Below are 26731 nucleotides of genomic sequence, written 5' to 3' on the forward strand. Positions count from 1 at the left end.
AAGATAGCACGTGTCTTCAGCTCACAATCCTATCTCCAATACTAGAATTTCAATTTGCCAGAACCATTCCAGAATTTCAGTTCTTTTTTTTTATCTCCTTAGACTGTCGAGACTTGAAAAAAGTCAGACCTTTTTTAGCTGATAAAGTGCATTCATCATACAGCCGTCCGTCCATTCATTTTGGCAGACTGAAATAAACCATCAGTTACTTTAATGTGTCTATGGGCAAATGATTCACCCAAGCCAACGAGGGCATGGGTGAATCTGATGAAAGGGTCAAACAGCGAAAGAAACATACTTTTACTTGGTAGTTCTATAGCCTACATGCATTGCTATTGATTTATTCAAGATCGTGGCATGATCATACTGGGCCATATATTTAACGCAAGTATCTAGCAATTTCTGTACGCCATTTGGGCAACAAGAGTCTGACATTGAGAGTCACCACATAGCAAAATACATTATATCCCAGGTAAGTACAAGCAAGCATTACATTTATTTAATAATAATACATTTTAATAAATGATGGCAATAGCTAACTATAACTAGTATATACAGTATATTATTTAGCTATATAATAACTTGGTGAGGTCTATGACTAATGTCATCTGAGTCTGGGCTCTGGAAGTTTTCCAGTCTATAATGTATGAGACTTGGGCCCGGAGAGATTTTATCTTCCCGCTTCCAACTTTATGACTGCAATATATGGCCAGGTTGATTCTCTGGACTGTCTGAAACTTTTCTTCAATGCGCAATAGATGATCAGCCCAAGTGACACTGAACCCAGCTCTGTCCGACAAACACTGACATGCTTCAAACCAGTAACACATCTATCATTGTCTAAGTGGTACTCACATTCTTCAATTTAACAGGCATCATTCAGAGTTATAAGTGGTTTATAGATACCTTTGAAAGACCGCTCTTTCGTACCTTCAGTTAGCATGAACAATCGGAGTACCCTAAAGTCAACTCACAGATGCCTAAAAAACTGCCAGCCACAGGCATGTTCACAAATCATAGTCGGTTATATGTTGAGTTTGTTCTGCTCATGTTCCAAAAGGTAAACAAGTGAGGAGGCAAACAAAGGGCGAAAACTGAAATAACCTGCAAGTCCACCTGATCTTCATGATAGCTCCTTTGCATACACATTTCTTCTGCTATTCATACAATATTAATAATGGATTCACAATGTTCAGGCAGGGCCATGAAATTGCTCTTAGGCAAGGTTGCAGACCTGAAGTAGATCCCAACCCATCACCCCATTTACAAACTCTTCCTAAGAACTGATTCTTAGCCATATTTAAATAACAGGAATGAATATATTTAATTTATGTTTTTTTACAAGGGTTTTTGTATGGAAGAACCTAATTCAGCATGCCTCTAATTCACATATAAATAAATAACTCTGACTGTGACAATTTACTGATTTATTTTGTGCTGTATGTTGAGGCAGCCACCAGTGTCACAGAGACAACATATTGAAACCCTTTCAATGCCATCATGTAATATGCGAACATCATAAAATGAATAGTGATGCAGTGAACCTTGGGCACCTAAAAGGCTGTAGGGGTTACAAAATACATGCCAGAAATCTACACAATATGTAGTACTTTTAGCTAAAAATCTAGGTATGCAACTGGGACTGAAAACTCAGAAAAAAACATTACCATGTCGGCTGTTGTGAGAAATCCTGCTAGATGGTCCAAAATGTCCACAACAGTGATTCTGTGGAAGTCTGACAGGTGGTTCCTGACATAGTCCCACATTTTGTCTTCAGCAAACCCCATTGTTCTTTGCTACCTAAAATGAAGAAAAAGGTATAATGAAAAACACATTTTATGTCAAGATTATATTAATCTTTATCTCCTACACTCATGTAATGATGAAGAATCATAATACCTATAAATGTAATATTACACACTGTCAGCCCTTTTCAGCCACTGCTCAGATAGAGTGCCAGCCACATGTTAAATCAGCCCATAAAAGCCCAAGGGACAACCAATAATTGTTGGGAGTAGAAGTGTCAGTAAATACATTGTGCTTCTTTACATACGAGTTCACATCGGGAAGGGCAGCATTGGAACAGCAACACACAGGCAAACAAATCTGCTCCATGTAGGATAGTTTGTTCAATGAAGGTCTAACTCCGCATGTCCCAGATTCTTCCCTGCTAGTGCTACCAGGCCACCTGTACAGTAATCCGAGCATAGCCATGAGACCGCTACTATAGGCCGTTCATGCTGTATCCAGAGCACTTACCATTCCCTTTGACCGCAAACCAGGCTGTGCACACTGTATGCTGAGCATCATGCAAACCTCAATTACAAGTAAGCCAGGACACTAATTTTTTGGGTCAAAGCCTATCAGACAGTGGAGCTCTCTGTTTTGCTAAATACTTCTTGTGGACATTCTGAAAGCTTCCTGAGAAATGAATTACACCCATTGCTTATCATTGGCTTTGAGTTTAGTTTTGTAAGTCACTATTGTTTGCTTTCTATTTGCTGGCTTTATAGGCTGGCAAGCATGAGTTAGTCGCTCCCGTGGAGTATACTCTGTTTACTCTATTCTTCCATGAGTGCTCGCTTTCAGTAACCAGACCTTTAAATCTTGTTCTATGTTTTCACATTTGTCTGTGCATTCAAAGGCATAGGTTAAATGTCAGGCTCTGACTTTCAAGGGAGCTTGGTGTTTACTTTTCTTTCTCTGACTTCAAAGGGAGAGAATTTATGTGACAATCTTGCTGTGAAAGGAATGGCTTTTTCTAGCACACAACAAAATGGAAATGTCTGTAAATTAACTGTGCCGATATTTCAGAATGTCTGTAAATTGTGGTAAAAACAAATATTTTAATATGATCAGAACAAATCCATACGCTAAGTAATGATATTTCTACACACCGTTTGAGCACTGAACACTTTTATCTATAAAACTGTATGTCTGTGCAAATGTAAATGCCATTTCAATTGAAAATGTGTTGTGTCTCATGGCTGTGTGCTACAACACCATGCATACTCCACACTACCACATTGCACTCCATTCTATGACTCTCCACTCCACCCCCGAAACCGCTTCCTCTACGACACGCTTCTCCACCTTCCGACACACCACTCCATTCTACTCCACACTCCACTCTATGCCACTCCATTCTACCCCCTCCACTCTAAGAAACTCTATGACATGCCACTTTGACAGGCCATGCCACTCCACTCTATGCCACTCTACTCTATGAAACACCACTCCACTCTATGCCACTCTAATCTACTCCAATCAACAACACTATACTCCACTCTATGACACTTCACTCCACTCTAGACCACTTGACGACACTCCACTCTAAACCCCTCCAAATACGACACTTTTCTCGACTCTACTTCATAACACACTACACCACTCTACACTACTCTACTCTACGCCACTCTATGCCACTCTACTCTACTCCACTTGTTGCCACTCAACACTATAAAACTCTACTCCACAAACTCCACTCCACGACACTCTACTCCAGCCTATGCCACACAACGTACTCTATGTCACACTACTCTATGACTCTCTACTCCATTCTACACAACTCTCTCTATGCAACTCCACGCCACTTTACTCCACTCTACTAAACTCCACTCCACTCTATGACACTATATGTCACTCTACAACATTCTACACCTATCCATCCATCCGGTTGGACAACAACGCACACAACTGCAAGGAACTCTTCAACATCGTGAAAGAGCTTTCCAACCCCAGCGCAGGAAACAACGACATCACCCCATCGCAAGACCTCTGCAACTCCCTCGCTTCATATTTCCACAACAAGATCGCGGACATACACAACAGCTTCAACAACCAACCAACGCACACCATGACCGAACAACCACCCCCCACCACCACCCTCCACGCCTGGACCCCGATCAGCACCGAAGACACCATCCGCACGATGAACTCCATCCACTGCGGATCACCGACCGACCCCTGCCCTCACCACGTCTTCAACAAGGCCGACGCTGTCATCGCACCCCACCTGCGAGACATCATCAACACATCCTTCGACACCGCCACCTTCCCTGAGAGCTGCAAGCACGCTGAACTCAGCGCTCTACTCAAGAAACCCACAGCGGACCCCACCGAACTCAAGAACTACCGCCCCATCTCGCTCCTCCCGTTTCCAGCCAAAGTCATCGAGAAGACCGTCAACAAGCAGATGGCCGCCTTCCTCGAGACGAACGGATCCCTCGACCCCTCACAGTCCGGCTTCCGAGCCAACCACAGCACCGAGACCGCCCTCATCGCCGCCACCGATGACATCCGAGCCCTGATGGACAATGGAGAAACAGCGGCCCTCATCCTCCTAGACCTCTCCGCGGCATTCGACACGGTCTGCCACCGCACCCTAGTACGGCGCCTCAGCAACATCGGCTTCCAGGACAAGGCGCTGGAATGGATCATCTCCTTCCTCGACGGAAGAACACAGAGAGTCCGCCTACCACCGTACAAGTCAGAGGCCTCCGAAGTCATCTGCGGCGTCCCCCAAGGATCATCTCTGAGCCCCACCCTCTTCAACGTCTACATGAGCCCCCTCGCGGCCATCGTACGCAAACACAACCTCAGCATAACCCCCTACGCCGACGACACCCAGCTGATCCTCTCCCTGACCAACGACCCCGCCGCCGCCAGAGCCAACCTGCACGAAGGGATGAAAGAGGTAGCCGAGTGGATGACGACCAGCCGCCTGAAACTGAACTCGGACAAGACGGAGGTCCTCATCCTGGGCTCCTCACCCTCCACCTGGGACGACTCCTGGTGACCTCCCGCCCTGGGCACCGCACCCAAACCGACAGACCATGCACGAAACCTGGGCTTCATCCTGGACTCCTCCCTCTCCATGACCAGGCAAGTCAACAACGTCTCCTCGGCGTGCTTCAACATCCTACGCATGCTACGGAAGATCTTCTGGTGGATCCCCACCGAGACCAGGAAGACCGTCACCCAGGCCCTCGTCACCAGCCGACTGGACTACGGCAACGCCCTCTACGCCGGCACCACCGCCAAGCTCCAGAAGAGACTCCAGCGGATCCAGAACGCCTCAGCCAGACTCATCCTCGACATCCCACGAACCAGCCACATCTCCGGACATCTGAGAGACCTTCACTGGCTCCCCGTCAACAAAAGAATCACCTTCCGCCTCCTCACCCACGCACACAAAGCCCTACACGACCAAGGCCCGAGCTACCTCAACAGCCGAGTCAACTTCTACGCTCCCAAACGCCACCTCCGATCAGCCAACCACGCCCTCGCCGCCGTCCCCCGCATCCGAAGAGCGACTACAGGAGGAAGGTCCTTCTCCTACCTGGCCGCCAAGACCTGGAACTCCCTCCCTCCCGACCTGCGCCTGACCCAAGACCACCTCTCCTTCAGGAAGAAGCTGAAGACCTGGCTGTTCGAGCAGTAGCGGCACTAAGCCCCCCCCCCCCCCCGCCGCCTTGAGACCCTACGGGTATGTAGCGCGCTTTATAAGTGTCACTGATTGATTGACACTCTATCCTACTCTGCTCTATGCCACAACACTCTACTCCACTGTACGCAACCATTTCTACACCGTTTTACTGTGCTCTGCACGACTCCACTCTACTCTATGCCTCTCTACTCCACTCTATGCCACTCCACTCTATGCTCTACCACTCTGAGCCCTTCCACTCTACTCCACTTCACACTACTCCCTATATAAGACTCTAAGCCACTCTACACCACTTTACGTCACTCCATTCCACAACACTCCTCTCTACAACACTCAATATCACTCCATGCCACTCTCCTATATGTCACTAACTTTTAGCCTTGCTGATTAGGAGCAAGTTGGTGTACAACATGAGTAGAAACACATTGGCTAAGCCAATAACTATGCTTAGGCAATGCCTATTGGCTTTTCTAATGCTTGTTCTTGCAGAGGGCCCAGCAGTCTCTCTCCATGGTAATGTTCTCAACAAATGTGCATTGCCAATGTGCTTTTATTAAATACAGATTGAAAATGTCTTTGTGCATGCCCTAGAATAATTTCAAGCAGCTGATGGGCCTTATCCCACTGAAAATTGTTAGTGACATTCCTCAGGTAGCAGCACTTCTAGGGTTGTTAACACCACAATAATTACACTCTTGGTAATTTACAACAATTAGAATATGGCCACATCACTTCCTGCTCTTTGCATGATGGTGTCAAAACAAGCAAGATGTGCCAACAGTGCAAAACAAAGTTCACCTTTCATCAAAGTGAGATTTAGTTTTCACCTGCAATCCCTGGCAACTTACTTTGCACCTTGGTAGGAGAGGGGAAAACTAACACTGCAAGCGTGAGGTGCAGTCTCCTGTGCATATGACAGAGGGGAGAGAGATATGCAACGATGTGTGAGCGTGTACCAAATGAAACGTACCTAATAATGAGCAAGCTTTTGCCTTTAATAGGAAGGTTATGGTTCTACTCTGACCAGGCATAGCGGAGCGCATTCAAGGTGAACTGCAGGGCTTTCCACCAACCTTAGTCCTTAGACCTTAGTCAGATACGCGGATAAACTTCACACTGGCAAATATAGATGGATTCAAAGCAAACACAAAGAGATGATGGACAGAGAGCTGAAACTTTTCAAACTCTCACCCCCAGTCACAGATTTGGGTTGAATCCATCATCGTTCTTAGCTCACTTCGCCACCCCAGTTCAGACCCAGCCCTATGCAAATCAGTCTTGACCCTGTGCCTCATGGGAACAGTCCAGACCGAACTGCCAAGCCAGACCTTCCCTGGACCGGAAACAAGCATCCTGGGACCGGTTTCGAGGTAATACCCATCATCAGCCAGGTTATCTTAAATCCAGCGGCAAAATGAGCAAGGGACCAACGTCTGGGCGTACCCTGCCAACTTAGGGCAAACAAAGCAAACACAAAGAGATGATGGACGAAGCGCTGAAACTTTTCAGCCTGGCCTGACTTTTTTCAAGTCTTGACAATCTGAGGAGATTTTTTTTTAATAGAACTGAAATTTGGGAATAGTTCTGGCAAATTGAGATTTTGGTATTGGAGATAGGATTGTGAGTTGAAGACACGTGCGATCTTTGCATACTTACAACTTCCGTGTCGACCTGTTACGGACTCTAACTATACGGAAACAAACTGATGCTTGTTTGCAGTCCAAGGAAGACCTGACTTGGCAATTCGTTCTGGACTGTTCCCATGAGGCACAGGGTGAAAAGATAATAAACCCACTGAAGATACTGAGAACACCAAATTCTATCAACTAGAGATTATACCTTAGATGGTCTGCGTGCCCCTCTCCGTCCACTGAACACAGACCATAGGGAGCACTGTCTAACTTAAATTTCCTCTTCCAAAGTCAAAAAAGAGATAAGATCGCCATACTATTCAGGAAGAGCCCAAAACCCCCTTCATTCAAGGATAAAGATCTTACAGATGCATAGGGCTGGCTATCCCAATCCACCAGGTAGATAATCCAGCACTGAATTTAGCTGGACAGCGGTCATACCCAGGAGTATTAGTGCATGGTAAACTAAGCACTTGGCATATTTCTAATGCAAGACAAAAACTGGCCCCTCTGAAGAACTCCCTGGCCTTCTGGAAAGCATGATAGCAGAAGCAAGAGTAAGATGGTCTTGCAGCTACTGTTACATGTTACTTTAACACCAATGTGGGCAGGTGGGAGGGAGAAAACAGTAGCAGCATTAATAAATAAACAATAAAATTGTGTGCCAGCTTTGACCTGAAAACATCCCCAGCACCAGGTTCAACGCAAAAGTGGGTAGCTGCGCGCCTTATAAATACTACTATACTAAATACTAAAAGTTTGAAAATATCTCACCCTACGGGTACAGATGGGCTTACTTCAAGTAAATTCAAATGTTTATTCTACTTTCCTCATGGTCATATTTCAGCATTGCATCATGAAAATAATTAAAAGAGTGAAAAGTGAGCACAGGTATCTTTAGATAACTTTACTAATAGTAAACACTACAGAAAGACTAAAAGAAAGTAGGCATACACAAACGTTACAGCTTCTTACAAACAAGACTATACTGAGTTGTCACAGCGTGCACAAACCATAATTTGGTTCCTGGGGCGTGTCTACGGCACGGTGTGTGATGGCTGCCTGCTAAGGAAGCTCCACAGGCCAGGGCCAGTCATACGGCAAATACCATCCTTGATTCTTCCTGGTAGCTCGCAAAACCGAGGGCATTGATTGCTGGCGACACCTGGAGCTGGCGGGTGCGTTCCCCATCCCCTGAAAACAAGACTTTTGGCCGGAATACAGACGAGAGTGGTGTCGAGTGCGCAGAGAGAAAATGGCCGCTCGCACTAGTGGTGCTGCAAAATAAGCTAGGGTCGCCGAATCTGCTGAGCGGCCGAGAGAGATCTATGCTGCCGTCTGCCTGGGAGCGGCGTTCCTGTGTACTGGCTGCGTTGGACGAATGGCGCTACTGAGGGCGGTAGCAGGACATGCCGATTAATCATGAAAAAGAGGAGTGACGTCTTTTGGGCCTTTGAAGAGCTCCCGGACCGGGAACTGCGGGGTGCCGTCGCGTAAGGAGTGAGGCGGCTGTTGAGAACTGCTGCTGCGGCAGACATTCCCCTCCGGAGTAGAAGGAGGCCAGAACGATACAGAGGTGAGAGTAGAGGGGCCGAGACGCTCCGGTGCTGGACGTTACCCCGCTGCGTGGCCTAGGCCTCCCCTTGGCGTTTACACCATACAGGGCCTGGATCTTGCGCTGCGGTTTTTCTTTGTGGCCTAGCTAGGGGTTCTGTGCCTACCCGGCACTCTCCCCCGAGGGGACCTGAGCTTGTACTGTGAGAGCGGTGCGGAGCGTGATGGGGGGAAGATGGGGAGGGTTCCTTGACTCCCCATTAGCACTTAGCGCTTTGGGGCTGTTGTCGTGCCGTCTGTGTCCTCTGTGTGTCCCTCCTCCTGTGCACCACGAGTCAGCCGGGTCCCCCTGCCATCCAGACATTAGGCCTGCTCCGGGCCGGGGTACTAGCTGAGATCTGCGGTGATGAAAGCAGATGGCGCCCTGCGGGTATCAGACCATCACATTTGGTCTACATATCAAAGAAGACTGCCTGCTGGTCACTACTGAAGTGTCGACGAGCGTGGAGCATTCTTCCGGCTGCTTCTTTCGGACTAAATAGTGTGGGGGCTGGCTGATCCCCGGCATTGTATCACCCAAGGACCTGGCGCTGCGCGCGCCTCGCTGACCCCTGGATATTGCAATTTGCCTGGACATAGTGTCATTAAGCTACAAACTTGGCCACCCCACTTGTGGTCCAGATTACTGTATCACACAACACTATACTTCACGACACCACTGGGCTCGCGGTTGATTGTTGATCATGGGCAAAACCGACCCCAAGCAGCCTAATCTCCCATTCCAGAGCAAACACCACACACGCACAGTAGACCCGCTCAACGAGATGGGGGCCGCCCAGGGCCAGGCGGACCACGCGGACGACCTGGATGAGGATTTGAAATCAATACTCCTGGAGATGTGCACAGGATTAAAAACTATTGATAGTAAGATTGATGCCCTAGCTTCCAGTCTGGACGCAGTCAAGAAAAAGGTAGACAAACATGAGACCAGGCTGGATGTGTTAGAGAACAGACTGTCAGATACTCATGAAGCCACTGCTGAAGCCAGGACTCAGATTCTCAACATGGAGTATGTGTTAGAGGTTATTAGAGCAAAGAACGAGGACTTGGAAGCGGCCTCAATGCGCAATAATCTCCTCATAATTGGGCTTCCGGAGTCGACAGCCATTTAAAAAATGGAGCCATTTATAGAAAACCTGTTGCAGGAACTGTTTGGGCCTGTGCTCTCCTTCGCCATGATTGTTGAAAGGGCGCACCGATCGCTTGGCCCTCGGCCAGCGCCCCCACCATGCCCAATCATAGCGCGGTTACTTAATTATGCGGACAGGGACGCTATCATCCGAGTGGCGAGGGCCAAGAGCCCTATTACTCATCAGGGTAACAATCTTTCCTTTTACCCAGACTATGCACCCGCAGTGCAGGCAGCGAGGCGGGAGTTCATGCCTCCAAAGAGACTACTACAGTCTGCCTCCATTCCCTATGCAATGATGTACCCAGCCAAATTAAGAATTACTCATGATGGTCAGGCTCATTTTTTCACAGACTCTAAGTCGGCACTGAAATTTACAAAACACATCTGTCCCCATAAAATGACTAAAGCCACCTCCAAGAGCGTACCGACGTCACCGTCTCAAAGTGATGTTGATTGAAGAGGTGCTTTAATAGTTGTATAATGTTTGGTTTTATTCCAATTGTGGCTCGGCAATATTGCATATGATCGTTGGAGACATTAGAGAAAGTTTGGGGACTGGGCTGAGGCGCTACACCAAAGGTGCAATGTTACAAATGTTAATGTTATTTGTCAGGAATGCCATGTTCCTGCATGTATTGATGCACAGGGTTGGTTTAACACAAGCGGTCACAGGCCCTACTCACACGGCTGGCCACACCTTGGACGGAATATTCACGAACCACCCTGACTTGAAGGTCTCAAAAATAGATCCAGTCGCTTGGTCCGATCATGCCGCAGTGTTGTTTAGTATCTCCATCTCAACACCTCATAGGGCGAGGCAGGCTAGAAAAACAGCAAGGACCTGCAGGGCCTGGAACAAGATAGAGGGAAGTTCTCTGTCGGATTTACTGGTGTCATCCATGGTTACACTGCCATCAGATGTCGACAAAGCGGTGGCTACCTATTCCAACTGGGTTGACCGCGCTTGTACCATTCTAGCCCCACCCAAAAGCTGTCACCCTACTAGGACGACTCCGTCGGCCCCCTGGTTCTCAGACGAGCTCAGAGAGTTTAAGCTGGTCTGTAAAAAGCTAGAACGGACTTGGCGCAAAAATTAAAATGAGGCAGACAAAAGAAAACTCAAATCAAGTCAGTTGGTGTATAAAAACATGATTGGGAAGGCAAAACAATTGTACTTCACCAACCGTATCAATGGGGCTAGGAGCTCACCTAAGGAACTATTCTACACGGTCTCGAGCCTGGCTACTCCTAGGCCAGTGATTACGCCCCCTAGCTCGGAACTGTGCGAGAATCTAGCTCAGTTCTTCTTAAGCAAGGTGGAGAACATCTTCACATACTTAGTAGTTCAAGTCAGGCACAGCCTGCTAGAATTCACACCGAGGAATCCTACACCCAATTCATACGAGGCCAAACTTCTAAAATTTACCCCGGTGAGCTTGGAAGAGATCAAGAAACAGCTACTAGGCATATATCGCAACATGGGTTTAGAGAAGGTCATACAAAAGGGGGTGGTAATGGACGGAGCATCTGAACCTATCAAACACTCACACCCAGTCAAAAGATCTGGGTTTAATCCATCACCGTTCTTTAGCCCACTCTGCCACCCCAGTTCAGACATGGCTATATGCAAATCAGTCTGACCCTGTGCCTCATGGGAACAGTCCAGCCCGAACTGCCAAGCCATGCTTTCCCTGGACCGGAAAGAAGCTTCCGAGGACCGGTTTCTGGCATTCCAGCCGTCTTCAGCCCGGCTTGCCTGAATCCAGTGGCAAAGTGAGCAAGGGACTCACGTCTGAGCATACCCTGCCACACTTATGGCAGCCAAAAGCGGTAGAGAAGGTCATAGTCCCAAATCTAAAAGCACCAGTTGAGCACGTTAGCCAATGTATAAATGTATATATATATTTTATTCATTTTAGAGTGTCTTATGGTTAAGAAACCATATCAATGCTTTTACAGTATTATTTCATAATACTCCTTTTACTGTACGTACTTTACTTTATATTAGGTATTGCAAGTGTGGCAATCATTTCTCTTGCATGAGAAGGAAGACTGCTCAATAAATAACTCCTTTTATTGAAAACACCCGTCTCTCTATTCTCTGCACTCTGGTGAAACTAAGAATGCACATCTGACTGAGTGAAATAACTGTCTATTGTTTTCACACGACTCTAGAGATTTACTCTTATTCTGAGGGAGCAAAGTTGTCATGTTATATGGTTGTCGGAAGCTGAATCCCTTCTTGTCTGAGCCAGGGAAGCTGATCCCTTCCTATTCAGTCAAGAAAGTTTTCAGTGACCTCTGAGCTAGCTGGCGCAAATCTAAATTAAGTCTAACATAGTCAGTAGAGACCTAGATGACCTCAGTCCTACGTCTACACTGCTGTTTATGTTATTCCAATGCGCAGGGCCTATAGGGAAAATAGGAACTACACTACAGTGGACAGCGCCGGTACTCTTTGGGAGGCATTTTAGGTGACGATTAGGGGAGTATGTATAGGTACCACAGCCAGTATCCTGAAAGATCTTAGAACACAGCTCACCAGAATAGAGACTGAACTACAAACCCTGAAGAGGGAGTATGTCAGCGGTCCCACCCCAGATATACTGTTGCGTGTTCGTACATTACTCCAGGACTATGACACAGCCGCAGAGACTGAACTGCGATATATTTCAAGCAGACATGTAGCTCCGAGATTCAGAGGGGGGGTAGGCCGAGCCATAGCTTGGTTGAGAAAATCAGGACAAGAGAAGACTTTTCACATATTGACAAATTAACAGATTCGGCCGGTACGGAGCATTATACCCCCTTAGACACAGTGGAGCAATTCAGAGATTTCTATGCTGCCATATATGCGTCGAGTGGGGAGGGCTAGGACACCGTGATCGAGGAGTACCTAAAGGACATTGCCTGTGCATGGCTGTCGGATGGGCAACAGGAATACCTGAGCCAACCCATTGATGAGACGGACATAAAAGCTGCGATTAGTGCCCTACCCAATGCTAAAGTACCAGGTCCAGACAGGCTAACAGTAGAATGTTATAAAGCGTATGCAGATCTCATTGCTTCATTTCTATTGGAAGTGTATGCTGAGGCACACGAGGAGGGCGCTCTGCCTCTGTGCCTTAGACAGGCACTAATAATTACCCTCCTAAAGAAAGATAAGACCCCAGATGCGTGTGATTCCTATAGACCACTGTCGCTGATTAATATCGAGGCAAAAATATTCGCAAAGCATTCGCCCACAAGGCTCCAGCCTCTGATGCCGAATCTGGTTCTGCCGGACCAGTCAGGTTTTATCCCAGAGCGATCTACATCTCACAACTTACATACCATCTTTACAATGATGCATGTTTTTGACCCCCATTTACATGCTGCGGCAGTTATGTTGGACGCAGCCAAAGCGTTTGACTCCATCGAGTGAAGTTACATGTTTAATATTCTGAAGCGCATGGGATTTCCACTGATCTACCTTGGGTGGGTGCGGCTGCTATATGCTGATCCATCGGCCAGAGTTCGAGTGGGTGGACAAGACGTCTGAGGCATTCCCAATAAGGCGTGGCACACGGAATGGATGCCCTTTATCGCTTCTGCTGTTCGCCATAGCCATTGTCCCCCTGGCGTGCGTGATACGTCAAAGAGATAGAAAGACAGCTTTAAATTGTAATCACCGTCCGGTTGGTATCTCGCTATACCCAGACGATATGATGCTCTTCGTACGTGAACCTGCTCGTTATCTTTCACAGGTAGTGATCAGATTTGGGCACATCTCCGGTCTTAATATTAATTGTGATAAGTCGATCATAGTTCCCCTGACAACAATTACTAGTGCGCCACCCCTGGAATATCCGATATTATGGTCAACAGACCCAGTTAAATATCTGGCAGTATGTGATCCGGAGGTGGTCGTGCGTGAAAACTATGGGCGAGCCTGTGTGAAGCTTGACGGACAGGTGGACACCTGGATAGCACTACTACTATCACTTGCGGACCGCATTGTTCTCGTAAAAATGGTTGTGCTGCCACTATTTCTTTATCTGTTTACCGATATCCCCATAAAGCTAACGCATGGGTTTTTTGCCACATTGCGGTCTTCGCCGAGAAAATTGATCTGGAGGGGCAAGCAGGCGCGGGTCTCAGGGTCGACCATCACTTTAGATTAAGACAGAGGGGTTTTGGTGCACCAGATCCATATGTATATTATTTGAGCGCTCAGACACAATACGCATATTATTGGTTTCATGGACATGATTTCATACCACACATAGAACATTGAGGATGGTGACGCCTCTCCGGTCCCTTTGCGTGCCATTATCACTCACACGAGGGGGAATACTCCTAAATCAGACATAAACACGATAGACACTACCGTAGCGGCATGGGAGGGGATAGGCAAACTTGCTAATAAACTACCTCTTTATGCATTGGCACTGCCACTAGAACAACACTCGGCGCTATCAGTAACTCAAGAAGCTAAATCTATGCGCCTACTCAGAGAGGCAGGGCGGAGTAAAATGCAGAATGTCTACCCTGGTGGCACATTCCTCACGTCAGAGGATCTGCAGTATGTTGATAATCCCACACTGCTTTTCATTTTCGCTCTGCACAGACTAAGACATGCTATTAAAGCACACTATCATACATACCCGACTGAGCCCCCGATCCTCCAATCTCTACAACTATTGCTCACGACTCCTATGTGGATAAAAATAATCACAAGACTGTACAGGGCTATAAGAACTGATGTGACAAGTGCACCGGACGTACGCTTGAACCGGTGGATGGCTGTGCTTGCCGCGCCTATGAAGCCGAAGGAGTGGGAGCATGTGTGCGATCTGACAGGTAAACTCACCCCTAACGGAAATCTCCGTCTCATTCACTTCAAGTACCTACACCAGATCTACCACACACCCATGCGCTAACACAGATACGGATTGAGAGATAATAGTAGATGCAAACGGTGTGGTCAAACAGATGCTTATTTCATGCATCTCGCATGGGAGTGTGAGGGAGTGGCTCATTATTGGGGACCAGTGGTGCGGAATATCCAGGATATGTCGGGAACAGAGCTTCAGGTCACACCACAGGTGTGTCTGTTTTGTTATGTTCCTCAAGCTAGGGGGGTTCTGGGGACGTTCATACGTATTGCATTACTTTAAGCTAAACGTAGAGTTGCTATAATGTGGGAAGCCACACGGAAGCCGAAAGTGATGCATTGGATTAAAGACATGGTCTATTGTAAGGAAAAGCTTGAATTTTATTCGGAGGAATTGCCAGTATCATTAAAGCCCAGAGACATTTGGGAACCACTGCGACAGTTCCTTCAGAGACAGGACTCGTCTGAGCCACAGGACTAAAGACGTTCAAATTTTATATCAGGGGCGGCCTTGCCTCCCGTCAGATTATGCGGTGCCCACCTGTTTACCGTGTTATGTAACAGATACAATGGTGTTGACGGATCACAATTTTCCAGTGGCTAAATGATGCAGAACGCAGACTGTGTATTGATTTTCTTGTTTCTTATTTTTGTTTGTTTCAAAATGCAATAAACAGAGTAAAAAAAACAAACATAATTTGGTTCCTATATAGACAAGTAAACGCTGAATCTCTGTGAAATTGTTTTTTTCAACCTATAAGAAACTGGCAAGATAATGAAAAGAAAATGGACGCAACAGTATGTATTCAGCGCCTGTTCAAGAAATTGTTCAACATTTACACAGCTATGTGACAAAAGAAAAGAATCAAATTAGGCTTTGGGTGGTACACAGTCATCAAAACACAGGTGAAACTAACACTTTGATACCTTGTCCACACCAAAATATCAGGAAAAAATAGGGCAATAACCATAAACTAAAAGAACAAGTATTTGCAATGCAGTAGGTCTTGCATTTGCGCAAGACGTATTGCATTGCAAATGGTAGACATCAAGGACGAAGGGAGGGAAGGAGGATAGAGGGGGAGAAGGCACGGACAACTGGAGGGAGGGAGGGGGAGGGGAGAAGGCACGGATGACAGGAGGGAGGGCGGGGTTGGAAAAGAAGGCATGGACAACGGAAGGGTGTGGGGAGGGGAGAAGAAGGCTCGGACAACGGGAGGGAGGGTGGGGGGTGTAAAAGAAGGCACGGACAACAGGAGGGAGGGCGGGGTGGAAAAGAAGGCACAGACAACAAGAGGGACGGCAGAGGGCAGAGAAGGCACGGACAATGGGCAGGATGGTGGTGGGTGGAAAAGAAGGCACCAAAGCACGTCGTGCCTGCAGTAAGAGAATAGTGCTCACAGTCTAAATAACACGTGCGGTGTAACAGCCGAAGTAAAGGGGCCAGTCGCCATGGGAGGTGAAAAATAAAGAGGAGGCGGTACTAAAGGTGGACTACCAAGGCTATCAACGAATCAGAAGCCAGCATTTAGGAAAGACAAGGGCAAAAACCAATGGCAAATATGGGTGGAGCTTCTATTCACCTACACCTCTACAATAAGTCTCGCAGAGCAGAACATGCGTGCTGGCTCTATGCTCGACCTAAAAAGGAATTCTCCTGCAAAAAAGTTGACTTTACAGAAACAATAGCAAGGTGTTTTGGATGATAGAGGACATTTGCACACTGGGATCTGTAAAAGGGAGATGCTTAGCTTCTACTGTAACTAAAAATGTGGACATATTAACAGCATCTCTTCCTTTGATGCTTACCCGAGTTAGTTGAATATTTAGGGGTAGCACAATTTATTGGTACGTTAGGCCTCATCAAAGGCTACTGGCAGATACGTTTATCTGAGGTAGATAACCTTTTCTACCCGTCAAGGTCTCTGTGGCCTTGCCACCTTTAAGTGCATAAAGGACAACGTCTTGCAACCCTGCAGCGAGTGTGCTGCTGCATACCCAGACGATAAAGTAATTCATAGCTCTTTTTGGGAATTACACTTACAGCATTTAGACAAAGTATTAGGAACTATAGGGAAAGAAAGGCTTAAGCTGCATCCAGACATATGTTCTTTAGCAGCCCAACAAGTGAAATACCTAGTATACGCATCAGAAAAGGGGTTGATTCACCGGCAAAAAGAAAAAAATAATAACCGCACAGTAAATACCACAAAGACAGAAGTCAGATCATTTATAGGTTTTGTTGGTGATTATCAGAGGTTTATTCCAAATTTCTCAAGTATAGCAGATCCCATGATCGATTTATTGACTAAAACTAGGCCCAGTCGAGTACAATGGGGAGTAGACGAGGAAGAAGAGTGTATTGAACTAAGGGGGAAACACTTATCTGAAGTGTCCTGACTTTTAAGAAACATTTTATTTTTCAGGAGCATGCCTCTGGAAAATGCCTTGGGGCAGTGCTAGCTCAAGAAACCAGAGATGGGGTGCATACTATTTTTGGTATCAGCTGCAAATTTTTGCTACATGAAAACCACTATGCAACTCTTTAGAAAGAGTGTTTGGCTATCAAATGAGCAGTGGGCGTCTTGGGGTATTACTGATTAGGGAGAATCCTCCTGTATACAGTTCATGCACCCTTGACATGGCTGTTTCATGATAAGACTACAAATCATAAAATACGCCAATGGTTTTTGGCATTAACACCCTTGCCATTTGCAGTGGTTCACAGGAAAGGAAAACTACAAGAATAGCAAAAAATACTTGATGGAACATCAGGGCCTAACAGAGGGAGGGATGTGAGGACTCACTTTAGGTGGCAAGTGTGGGGGGGTTGCAGCTACTGGCAGACGGTATTGTAGGGGCTGTCAGTGGAACACTCTGGAGACCGGGAACACCAAACCTGGAGCACGACTGCCAAAGGCTGGTCAGCCAGCTGGTGGATGCACCCGCACAGAAGTTCAGATGTTGTGGCGGCTCTTAGTGGGACCTGCAAGTCTACGGGCTCTTGCACTGCCTTCGGCAGGGTTTACAGCTGGGGCAGCGGAGAGCACTGTGGAAGATAAAAACTGGAGACTACAAACACAGGCTTTTCAGGAAGTACGAGGAAGCGTAGCTTGGAGAGAGGACCTCAACCTTTGATTTGTTTTTCAGGACTACTCTGAACAGTTCCAGAACGCCAAGCAAGGAGACCTTGATTGGGAGAGGCCCAGGGTAAGTCTTAATGAACCTAGAATACGATCTAAAGCAACAAGACTGCAGAGACTGAGAGCTGCTTCAATGTATGGATTGACTTTGACAGGAACTAACAATGAATATGAAGTAATATTCTGGAAGTTTATAGTATCTAAGTAAAATAAAAAAAACTGCTGCACAACCTTTCTCATTGTCTTTCTTTGGAGTCATCTCCTCTGCATATACTAAGGCTTATTGAGAGTTTGAAGGTTGGCATGCATACTCAGAGGCAGCATATGCTAAATCTTAAACTCGAGTTAGGAGAGAAATCCTATTGAAATCCATGGAAGGACTGGACCAGGGGCCTCTTGAGGTGCGCAGACCCAGGTCCACCCCAATGCGGATCATGTACTGCAATGAATACTAAATGGGCAGGAGCACACCTGCTGCATTACTATGCTAATGAGTGGACAGGAAGTGGCTACAAAGCACTTTAGTAGACATTCTACTCTTCCTTATGATCTGCCTTAAGGTAAAATGCACCACCACATTGGCATCTCATAAAATGTGTTCCTTCAATGTGTGTGCCACTGCAACCTAGCATGAATCTCCGGCTCCCTTCTCCATTGCACCCACTAGAAATTTGTTGCTAAGTTTACATGTAGTAGGAGCACCGGAACTCTTTTATGAGCCAATATAGGCAGTCGTTTGATAAGTGATAGCAAGCCTCTTTTACAGCATATAGAGAACTGATCAAGGAAGTGATGTATAATTCCTGGGTTTCTCTGCACATCTCAGATGCTTGGCTTTAACTTAAAACACAGATGAAATTGTAATATGTTAGATTAGTATACAATATCCTACGCCACATATATTAATCACAAGTAAGGCAGCACTGGCCAAAATAGTTGACATTGGCCATTACTAAGGCATCACCGGCCAAATTAGTCAACATTGACCTTGGCAACTCAAATCACATAATAATAATTCAGCTCATGTTACACTTCTAAGATGCCACAAGAGAACAAATAAGTGAGACTGGGAACATAATGCACCTCTGTAGTGAAGCACAGAAACATGTGTAACACTTTGCAAACATTCTGTCCTAACACCTCATACTTCATGGATAGAGTTCAAATATATGAAATGCACTGAATGGCAAAGATTACCCCCTTTACTGTGGATCTCTGTGACCTCAGGAGTTCTAAACATGGTCAACTTATACAGTAGCAAAACCATGAAATATTGTCTTTCACTTTATCAAGGTGGAAGCAATACATTGTAGTGAGGTCTAAATACATATTTTCATTTTGGGTGCTTGCAAAACACAACACTGTCAACTTCTTTACTTATCGTTCTTTTTGACGTTTGCTAGGAAACAGAAGATGGTGAGATAAGGAATGAGCACATGAATTTTGGGGGTAGAAACTCTGGGACCAAAAAAGCAAAGTCACACGACAAAAGCCCTTAACATGCTCTGATAGGTTGGAGCAGTAACTTACACCTTCAAGGGAAACCAATTGCAGGCAGTTTTATGTAGTCAAATATTATGGGCAATGGAGAACTTGCGAGGCTCATAACTTAAGTGATAACTCAACATCCACTGACCCAAGGTGGAGATGAGCTTCTTCTTAAGAGCACCGATGGGGAGCTCCCATGATGATCGGATTGGCCGTCCAGTCTTACTTTGCTTCTCGAAGCCATGGAGGTAAGTTTTGGGAAGCAAGGGAGGTAGCATCTACTTCATCCCACGTGGCTTAAAGATGAGCAGTGACGGTACATAGAGATTCCAAGACATAATAACTCTAAAGCTGCACTAGGAAGACTGCAGAATGGAAGGTTAATGATCATGCAGAAGAAATAACTCACCAAAAGGATGATCTGATTAGGACGGTGCACAAATAGAGAGTGATTTCTGCGTGGTGCTTTCTTGTTTAGGGAGCAAATACCCAAGTATGAATAAAATAAAGAGGTGACCCCTATAAAGGACTGGCGAGTGAACAGCAATTGAAGTGCCTTGAACTAGAAAATGAGGAAAAGAGAAGATGCAGAGAAAGTAGAGACACAGGAAGAGACATGAACGGACCAATGCCCTCAATGTCACGAATACATACTTAGGATAATTGGAGAAAACAAGAAACAGAGAGCACTCGGTCCTGTGTACAAGCAGGTGGAACAAGGATCTAGAGAAGCAGAGCTAATACGTTTATTTGTGTAGCCTTATACATCACAAACCAGGCCCTTTGGGTGTTAGAGTGAGTTATTTCAGCAAAATTGTCATTTACGCAGGCTCATTAATCACATGATGTAGTACTTTGCGTGGAATTCGCAACTATGTACAATGAATATGAAGACCAAGAGAAATCCTATACAATGTAGGCCCAAGTAGGCTAGGCCCCATGGCCGATTTTGAGGATATCCATGGAAGAATAACTCACATATAGCACATTTAAATACAAATGATGTTTGCGGTCAGTGGTCACCCTATAAATCTTTCATGGACCATCATGATCCTAGGCTGGGCTTCCTTCGTCCTTCAATAACTGTGTGCTATTAAAAGCTACATGATCTAGCATCTTATATTACATTGGGCAGAGTACACAACACGAGCTGGCGTCTACAATTAGACCCTGACACCATACCAGAGGAGCCTGGGAAGCTCAGCAGAAGCGCTGCTGCACTGTTGCCAACAGAGCAATTTCGAATCAAGGGCACTGGAGTTCAAATATGGAACCTTCCCAGTTTGACTTCCTGGGCAGAGATGAGCTTCGAGAATCAGCCTAATGTTCCAAAAGTCACAACCTTACCTCCTGAAGGATTACCAGAAAGCAGATGTTTAAATGAAGTCAGTTTTAAAGTCCTCATGACTTTTCAAAAAAGTTTTTTTATAAATAGAAATCTAAAACAACCAGTCTGTTTAATCTCGGTTCTTCATTGAGAATGCTGTACTTCATGCTCAAAGTCACTCAATTTGCCAGAGCTCATCCCCCTGGTAGCCATGGCACAGAGCAAACAGACTTTACTTAGGGCAAAGTGTAAAGCATTTATGCAGTGCCAAAAGAGTAAGACATTCAAAATACAAAAATACAAATCCCTAAACTAAATTAGAAGAATAAAGTACATTTTAATAAATAAAGTGACACCAAAACAACAGGTATCCTATAAGGGTAAGCAGAGATTTAAGGGCCGGATGTACAACGCCTTATTACGTACGCAAATGGCTGGATTCAAAGAATTGGGCATTTGCGAAAGCAAAAAGGCATTTTTAAATGTACAAAGGCCAAATTTGGGTTCGCAATTCGGTATTAAGTAGGGGCGTGTTAAGGACGTCCGTTCCTAATAAAGAATTTCAGTGGTATGTATGAATGATTTGCAACACAAATGCGGTCGCAAAGTATCTTCCACTGCAGCATTAAAATAACGTGTTAAAATTGGAGCCCATAGAATTATTTCATGTTTATAAAAATCCATGGGTACCCCATCAGGCCCAGGTGCTTTACCCCCTTACTGTTTTTATTTGCCTCTGTAACTTCATTCAAAGTTATAAGTTAAAAATAGCTGCATTTTCTGCCATTTAAGGCATAATAATGTATCTGCATTAAAAGCAATCAATAAGAGAGAGAGAGGTACGTAGTGGACTTTGCCTCCTTTATCACATGCTCCTGGAATATCAATGGGGTGGGAGAGAAGACCTCGGACCCAGAACTGCAATCTTACCTTCAAAAATTTGATATAATTTCACTCCAAGAAACATGGAGCGAAGCACCGACGGCACTGCATGGCTTCAACATGCTTCACCTACCGGCAATTAGAAACGCTAAATTCGGACACAAAAAGAGAGGTTTAGCTACATATAGTTCTATAAGTAGTATCTAAGCAGCAGAACCTTTACCATACAACTTAGAGCCACCAAATGAGATACAAGTAATCCGAATTACTTTACAAGGGAGGATAAGAAAAGAACATATAATACTTGTGAACCTCTATCTTCACTCACGTCACAAAAATAAAGGGAGTCAACAATTAAAGGAGGAGCTGGTGAAAATTATAACAGAGGAGAAAACAAATAACTGGATAATCACAGGGGACTTCAACCTAAACATGCTGAGGAAACGAGTTGTTGACATCAACTCAGAAGACGATCCATTTGCATGGGAGGAAATGTCCCAAGACATCAGCATAGATGGAAGACTCACATACACCTCGAAAAATCTGTTGTCGCTTTTAGAACTGAATTGGGCTCACGAGCACTAAATGGCAGATTTCCTGGAGATCGTCCACAAACAGCAACTTTTAACAATGCATCAACAAGGTCTACAATTGACTATACATTCTGCTCTCGTTATATGTTCACAAGAGTAAAAAACTACTGCATTGGAAGTGTAGATTTCAGCGACCACTTACCCCAAGAAATCACAATAGAAGATCAATCATTATATAAACTACCCGTAGCAAACACAATCTGCTCGGATTATACTAACAACGAAAGAAGAGTAAAATGTAGAACCAATGATCCCAAGGGAGTCCTATCTTCGGCAAAACAACCCTGGGAAAAAGGGAAAGCAGCCAACTCCGACATAATTGCAGGCTGGGAGGAATTCACAAACGCCCTACGTAATAGCTACGGAGATTTAAAGTGGCATTCTCAAAGTAGGAGAATCAAGTTCCATCAAAACCTACTGTCAGGCCCCATCTTACGGAACAACGTTAAACTAAAACAGCTAAACGTACGGATAAACAACAAACTGCGAAGGCTTAAGAACGATCACTCAGCACTGCAAGAATTGCGGCAGTTGAAAGCTACCCGCAAAAAACTTATATGGCAAGATAAAAAGGAAGCAGAGGAATCTCTTAGGCTACACTCCTGTATGATATTAAAAGCAATAACAGCGCACAGTTTTGGAAAAAGATTAATGCCCTATCTAACCCGCAAGGTCAGCACATCAGCTCCAATGTCACTGAAGAAGCTTGGATAAATTACCTCGAATCCCATTTTAACAAAAAACAGACTTCCGAAATTGGCTTAAATAACCCCGCGCCCAGCATGGAAACCCACCTGCATCCCAGACACCTCAATAAAGAACACAGTCAGAACCTCACAATCACAAAGAACCAAGTTTATAAGAGAATTTTGAAGGGTAGGCGAGAGGGAGCTCCTGGCCCAAATGGGATCCCGCCTATACTGTTCAAACAAGATCCTGAATTTTGGTCCATAGGCCTAAAACCGATCTTTGATGAAATCCTACAGACATTGTTAGAAATGGGATTTCCGGTTGGCTAAGGCTTGCGCCAAAGTCAGGCAGAAACCACCATTCCTACATCAGGGTAAGGGAGTTACACGCCAAAGATAACCCCTGCTCACCCTCTAGGCAACGTGGCACGAGCAGTAAGGCTTATCCCGGAGGCTATGTAAGTTAAGTGTTTGCGAGCGCACCCAGCAACAACACACAAGGCCCACCACAAAGGAAACTCCACACAAGGTTATATATAAAAATAGCCTTTGTATTGTACCAAACACATTAGATAAAAACACACACTTTACAATGTGCCAACAGGCACGGGCAGAATTTACAGGGGATATATGTACAGGACAGGACCACATGGACCACTGTCAGGAATAGGCACTTTTAGAACTAGAATATTTGTTAGAAATAGCACTTGGTACATAGAATAAAAATCTCTTTAGCACAAAATAGAAAATAGGGCACACAAACAGTAACTATTGGTAAGAGGTAAGTACCACCTACGCAACCCTAACCACCTTAGGAAAATATCACGCAGGGAACCAGGACCTCACTAGCAACACCTGTACTAGGAAGAACAACCACCTAAGTATCACAATACAGTTAGGGGTATAGGCATAAGAACATTACACATGATGCATCACAACATTCAGAGGTGTAGCGAAAAACACATAATGCATAGAAACACATTCAGAGGTGCAGGGAAAACACCATTGCGCAGAAATCACATTAGGCAGGAACACATTCGCGCACAAATCACATAAGCCACAACCTGTGACTGTCCCAAATGTCAGGGGGGGCTTAAACGGAGCAGCTGCCCACTAAGTGCTGAGCAGCTGTGGAGACAATGGGGCAAAAACCAAGTGTGAGCCTTGCAGGCTCTGTGACTAAAAACAACTGTGCCCCGTGGGAGCCTCAAGGGCTCTAGACTTAAATGTGCCAACCGGGGCCGCTCTACCCTCATGCCCACCACGTTGGAGTCCTTCGTGGACTCTGAAGAGATGAAATGCCCCCAAGAGCCTTGCAGGCTCTAAAGAAAAATGCGGCGTCGTTGGGGGGGCTCGAGATCACGGAAATGGCCCCGGAGCCTCTCGTGGGCCCTTAATTCAAAAATGCCCCCTGAGATGCTGGAGTCCCTCGCTGGGGACTCAAAATCACACAATGACCCCGGGCAGGTGGGGAGTATAGGGGGGAGCGGCCCGCTGCCTCCCGGGCCGCTCTCTCTCACCAAAGACAAATGCCCCCAAGGCGCGTGGGAGTCCCGCTACGGCAAGGGACTCCTACGCTGTGCCTCGCTCTTGCTCTCACACCCCCCTTCCTGCCTGGCCGCTCCACTCACCGGACTGCTCGCGGGAGGTGTCTGGGGACGCTGGCTGCCCCTTTGGACTGCCGGAGCTCCTCTCGGGCTGCAGGGCTCTTCTCTGTATGCGGGGCTCTCCTCTCACACCACGCGGGGAGCCTTGCTGGTGGTCGCACACGCAGGAGCACGGGGTCGGCTCCCGCTGCTTCCTGCTTCCGGGGGCTGACGTCCTTCTTCCTCCCTCACCGGAGCACGGGGTGAGCTCCCGTCAGCTTCCGGTTTTTGGCCAAGTCCTTCCGGGTCGTCGTAGGCAGCGCGGCGACCCGGAGGGGGAGAGAGCACCTCACTGAAACCAATACACGGGCACAAAAGTCCCTGGCGGGGTGGGCACCTTCCAGGGGCAATACGAGGCAGGCACACTGCAATATGCGGCGTGGGCAGCCGCAAAAGTGAAAATAAAGCGCTCTGAGCGCTAGGGGCAAATCCAGCTCTCCCAGGCGCTGTAGGACTTAGATAGTTAAAAGTAAAGTGCTTTTCAGGCGCTAGTACCCCCAAAGTCCAGCACAAAGTCCTTCAGGAGGTGGGGGGGTCAAGGCTGGGCCCAGAGCCAGCTCACAGGGTCCCCCTAGGCAGCGAGGCAATCCCCAGTGGCGGTCCTCCTGGTGCCCAGCAGCAGCAGCCCCCCTCAGGAAAAGGATCCAGGAAGAGAACCTTTTGTAAGAGGTCACAGCCTCTTTTTATACAGTAAATCTCTTTGTCTCAGGGTGCAGGGTGGGGGACAAACCAGTCGCAGCTGGTTTTGGAGCACTTTGTTTTCCTCAGCCACACTTTCCATTAACTAGGCAGGCTAGGGTCATTAGACGCACCACAGGGGGCGGAGCCAGCATTGTGTGGGGAAAGCCCAGCCCTATTCAGGTCCCAGGTGTACTCCTCCCTCACATCACTCATGCTAATCTCAACACTCACCACCGGGGCAGACCCATCATGACTTATGGAGCCAGGCTCACCAGCCATCACAAGCCAATCACAAGCCAGACACAAATTACACAAACATGCCAACTTCTAGAAGTGGCACTTCCACACTAGACACAATCACGCCGCACACATCATTGCGTGGCATTTAATCACATGAGTCCGCACATACCAAACTCGAGCTCGCACTCCCCACGCATCAGGAACTACCAGGGACACATACATTCCCCATGCATTCTTATGGGAGGGCAGGCCAATGTCACCACTCAGAGTGTGCACGCACTTTCCACTGGGACACACTGACAGTGCGCAGAAGCCAAAAATCACTACCACTAGGTCACCATGAAAAGCAAAAAGTTTAGGGGTGAACCTGCCAGAAGGGCCAAGTCCAACAGACATCAATAATACCAGCATTGTGGAGGGGCTCAATAATCTCCCCCATTTACAAAAAAGGCAACAGGAGCGACCCAAAGAGCGATCGGCAGGTAGCACTTCTGGACAATGAGGCCAAATATTACACCAGGGTTCTTCTACAATAATTAACAACATGGGCCACAGAAATCAAAGCAATACCGTATAATCAAACTGGTTTCTGCAGAGACATGGGCACTGCTACTAGCATCTCCGCCCTCTCACTAATGATTGATACCGCACTTGTAATCAAACAGCCTCTATACATCTGTTTCATTGATTACAGTTCAGCATTTGATCATATAAACAGAAATATTCTGTGGCACAAACTAAAAACGTTAGGTATCCCACCATTACTTCTGAGACAACTAATCCTTTTGCATAGTAACACCTGGGTACAAGTAAAGCTGGGGGCAGGCGACCACCTATCAAAAAAGATCAATACAACTTCAGGACTAAAACAAGGGTGCGTACTTGCCCCGACACTTTTTAATCTATTTATGGCCAAGCTTTCAGTCCAACTCAATGGAATTAATGCGCACGCCCCGAAGTTAGGAGGTCATCAGCTATCTAACATTCTATATGCAGATGACTTAGTACTCATCAGCAGGACACCCATAGGACTACAACACCTGCTGGGTACTACACTTCAAAACCCAGACATCAAAAGACTAAGCATTAACCAAGATAAAACAAAAGTCATGTGTGTAAACCAACGGAAAACAAAAACAAAGTATAACTGGCACCTGGCAAAAGTTAAACTTGAAGTCGTACAAGAATATAAATATCTGGGAGTCATGATTGATAGCAAAGGCAACTTCAAAGCACAATGCGAGGCAATAAAAAAGGAGGGGATTAACAACAGCGATAGCACTAAGAAACTTGAAAAATATAACCGCTGGGCCAAGCTTTCTCCCTCTGACCAAGGTAGT

The 26731-nt window shown here is 46.2% G+C and overlaps 1 protein-coding gene across 4 annotated transcripts in view; it reads right to left on the reverse strand.

Moving 5' to 3' along the window:
* Positions 1-26731, reverse strand: part of MAVS (mitochondrial antiviral signaling protein) — a 156040-nt gene that overhangs the window by 101184 nt on the left and 28125 nt on the right. For all 4 annotated transcript variants that reach the window (XM_086964284.1, XM_086964285.1, XM_086964283.1 and 1 more), the window contains exon 2: positions 1668-1800. In XM_086964284.1, coding sequence (XP_086820410.1) covers positions 1668-1787 — 120 coding nt within the window. In that variant the 5' untranslated portion in view covers positions 1788-1800. The remainder of the gene's footprint in view (positions 1-1667; positions 1801-26731) is intronic.

This window comes from Lissotriton vulgaris, chromosome 3_2 (genome assembly GCF_964263255.1).
Source record: "Lissotriton vulgaris chromosome 3_2, aLisVul1.2, whole genome shotgun sequence".
Lineage (NCBI taxonomy): Eukaryota > Metazoa > Chordata > Amphibia > Caudata > Salamandridae > Lissotriton > Lissotriton vulgaris.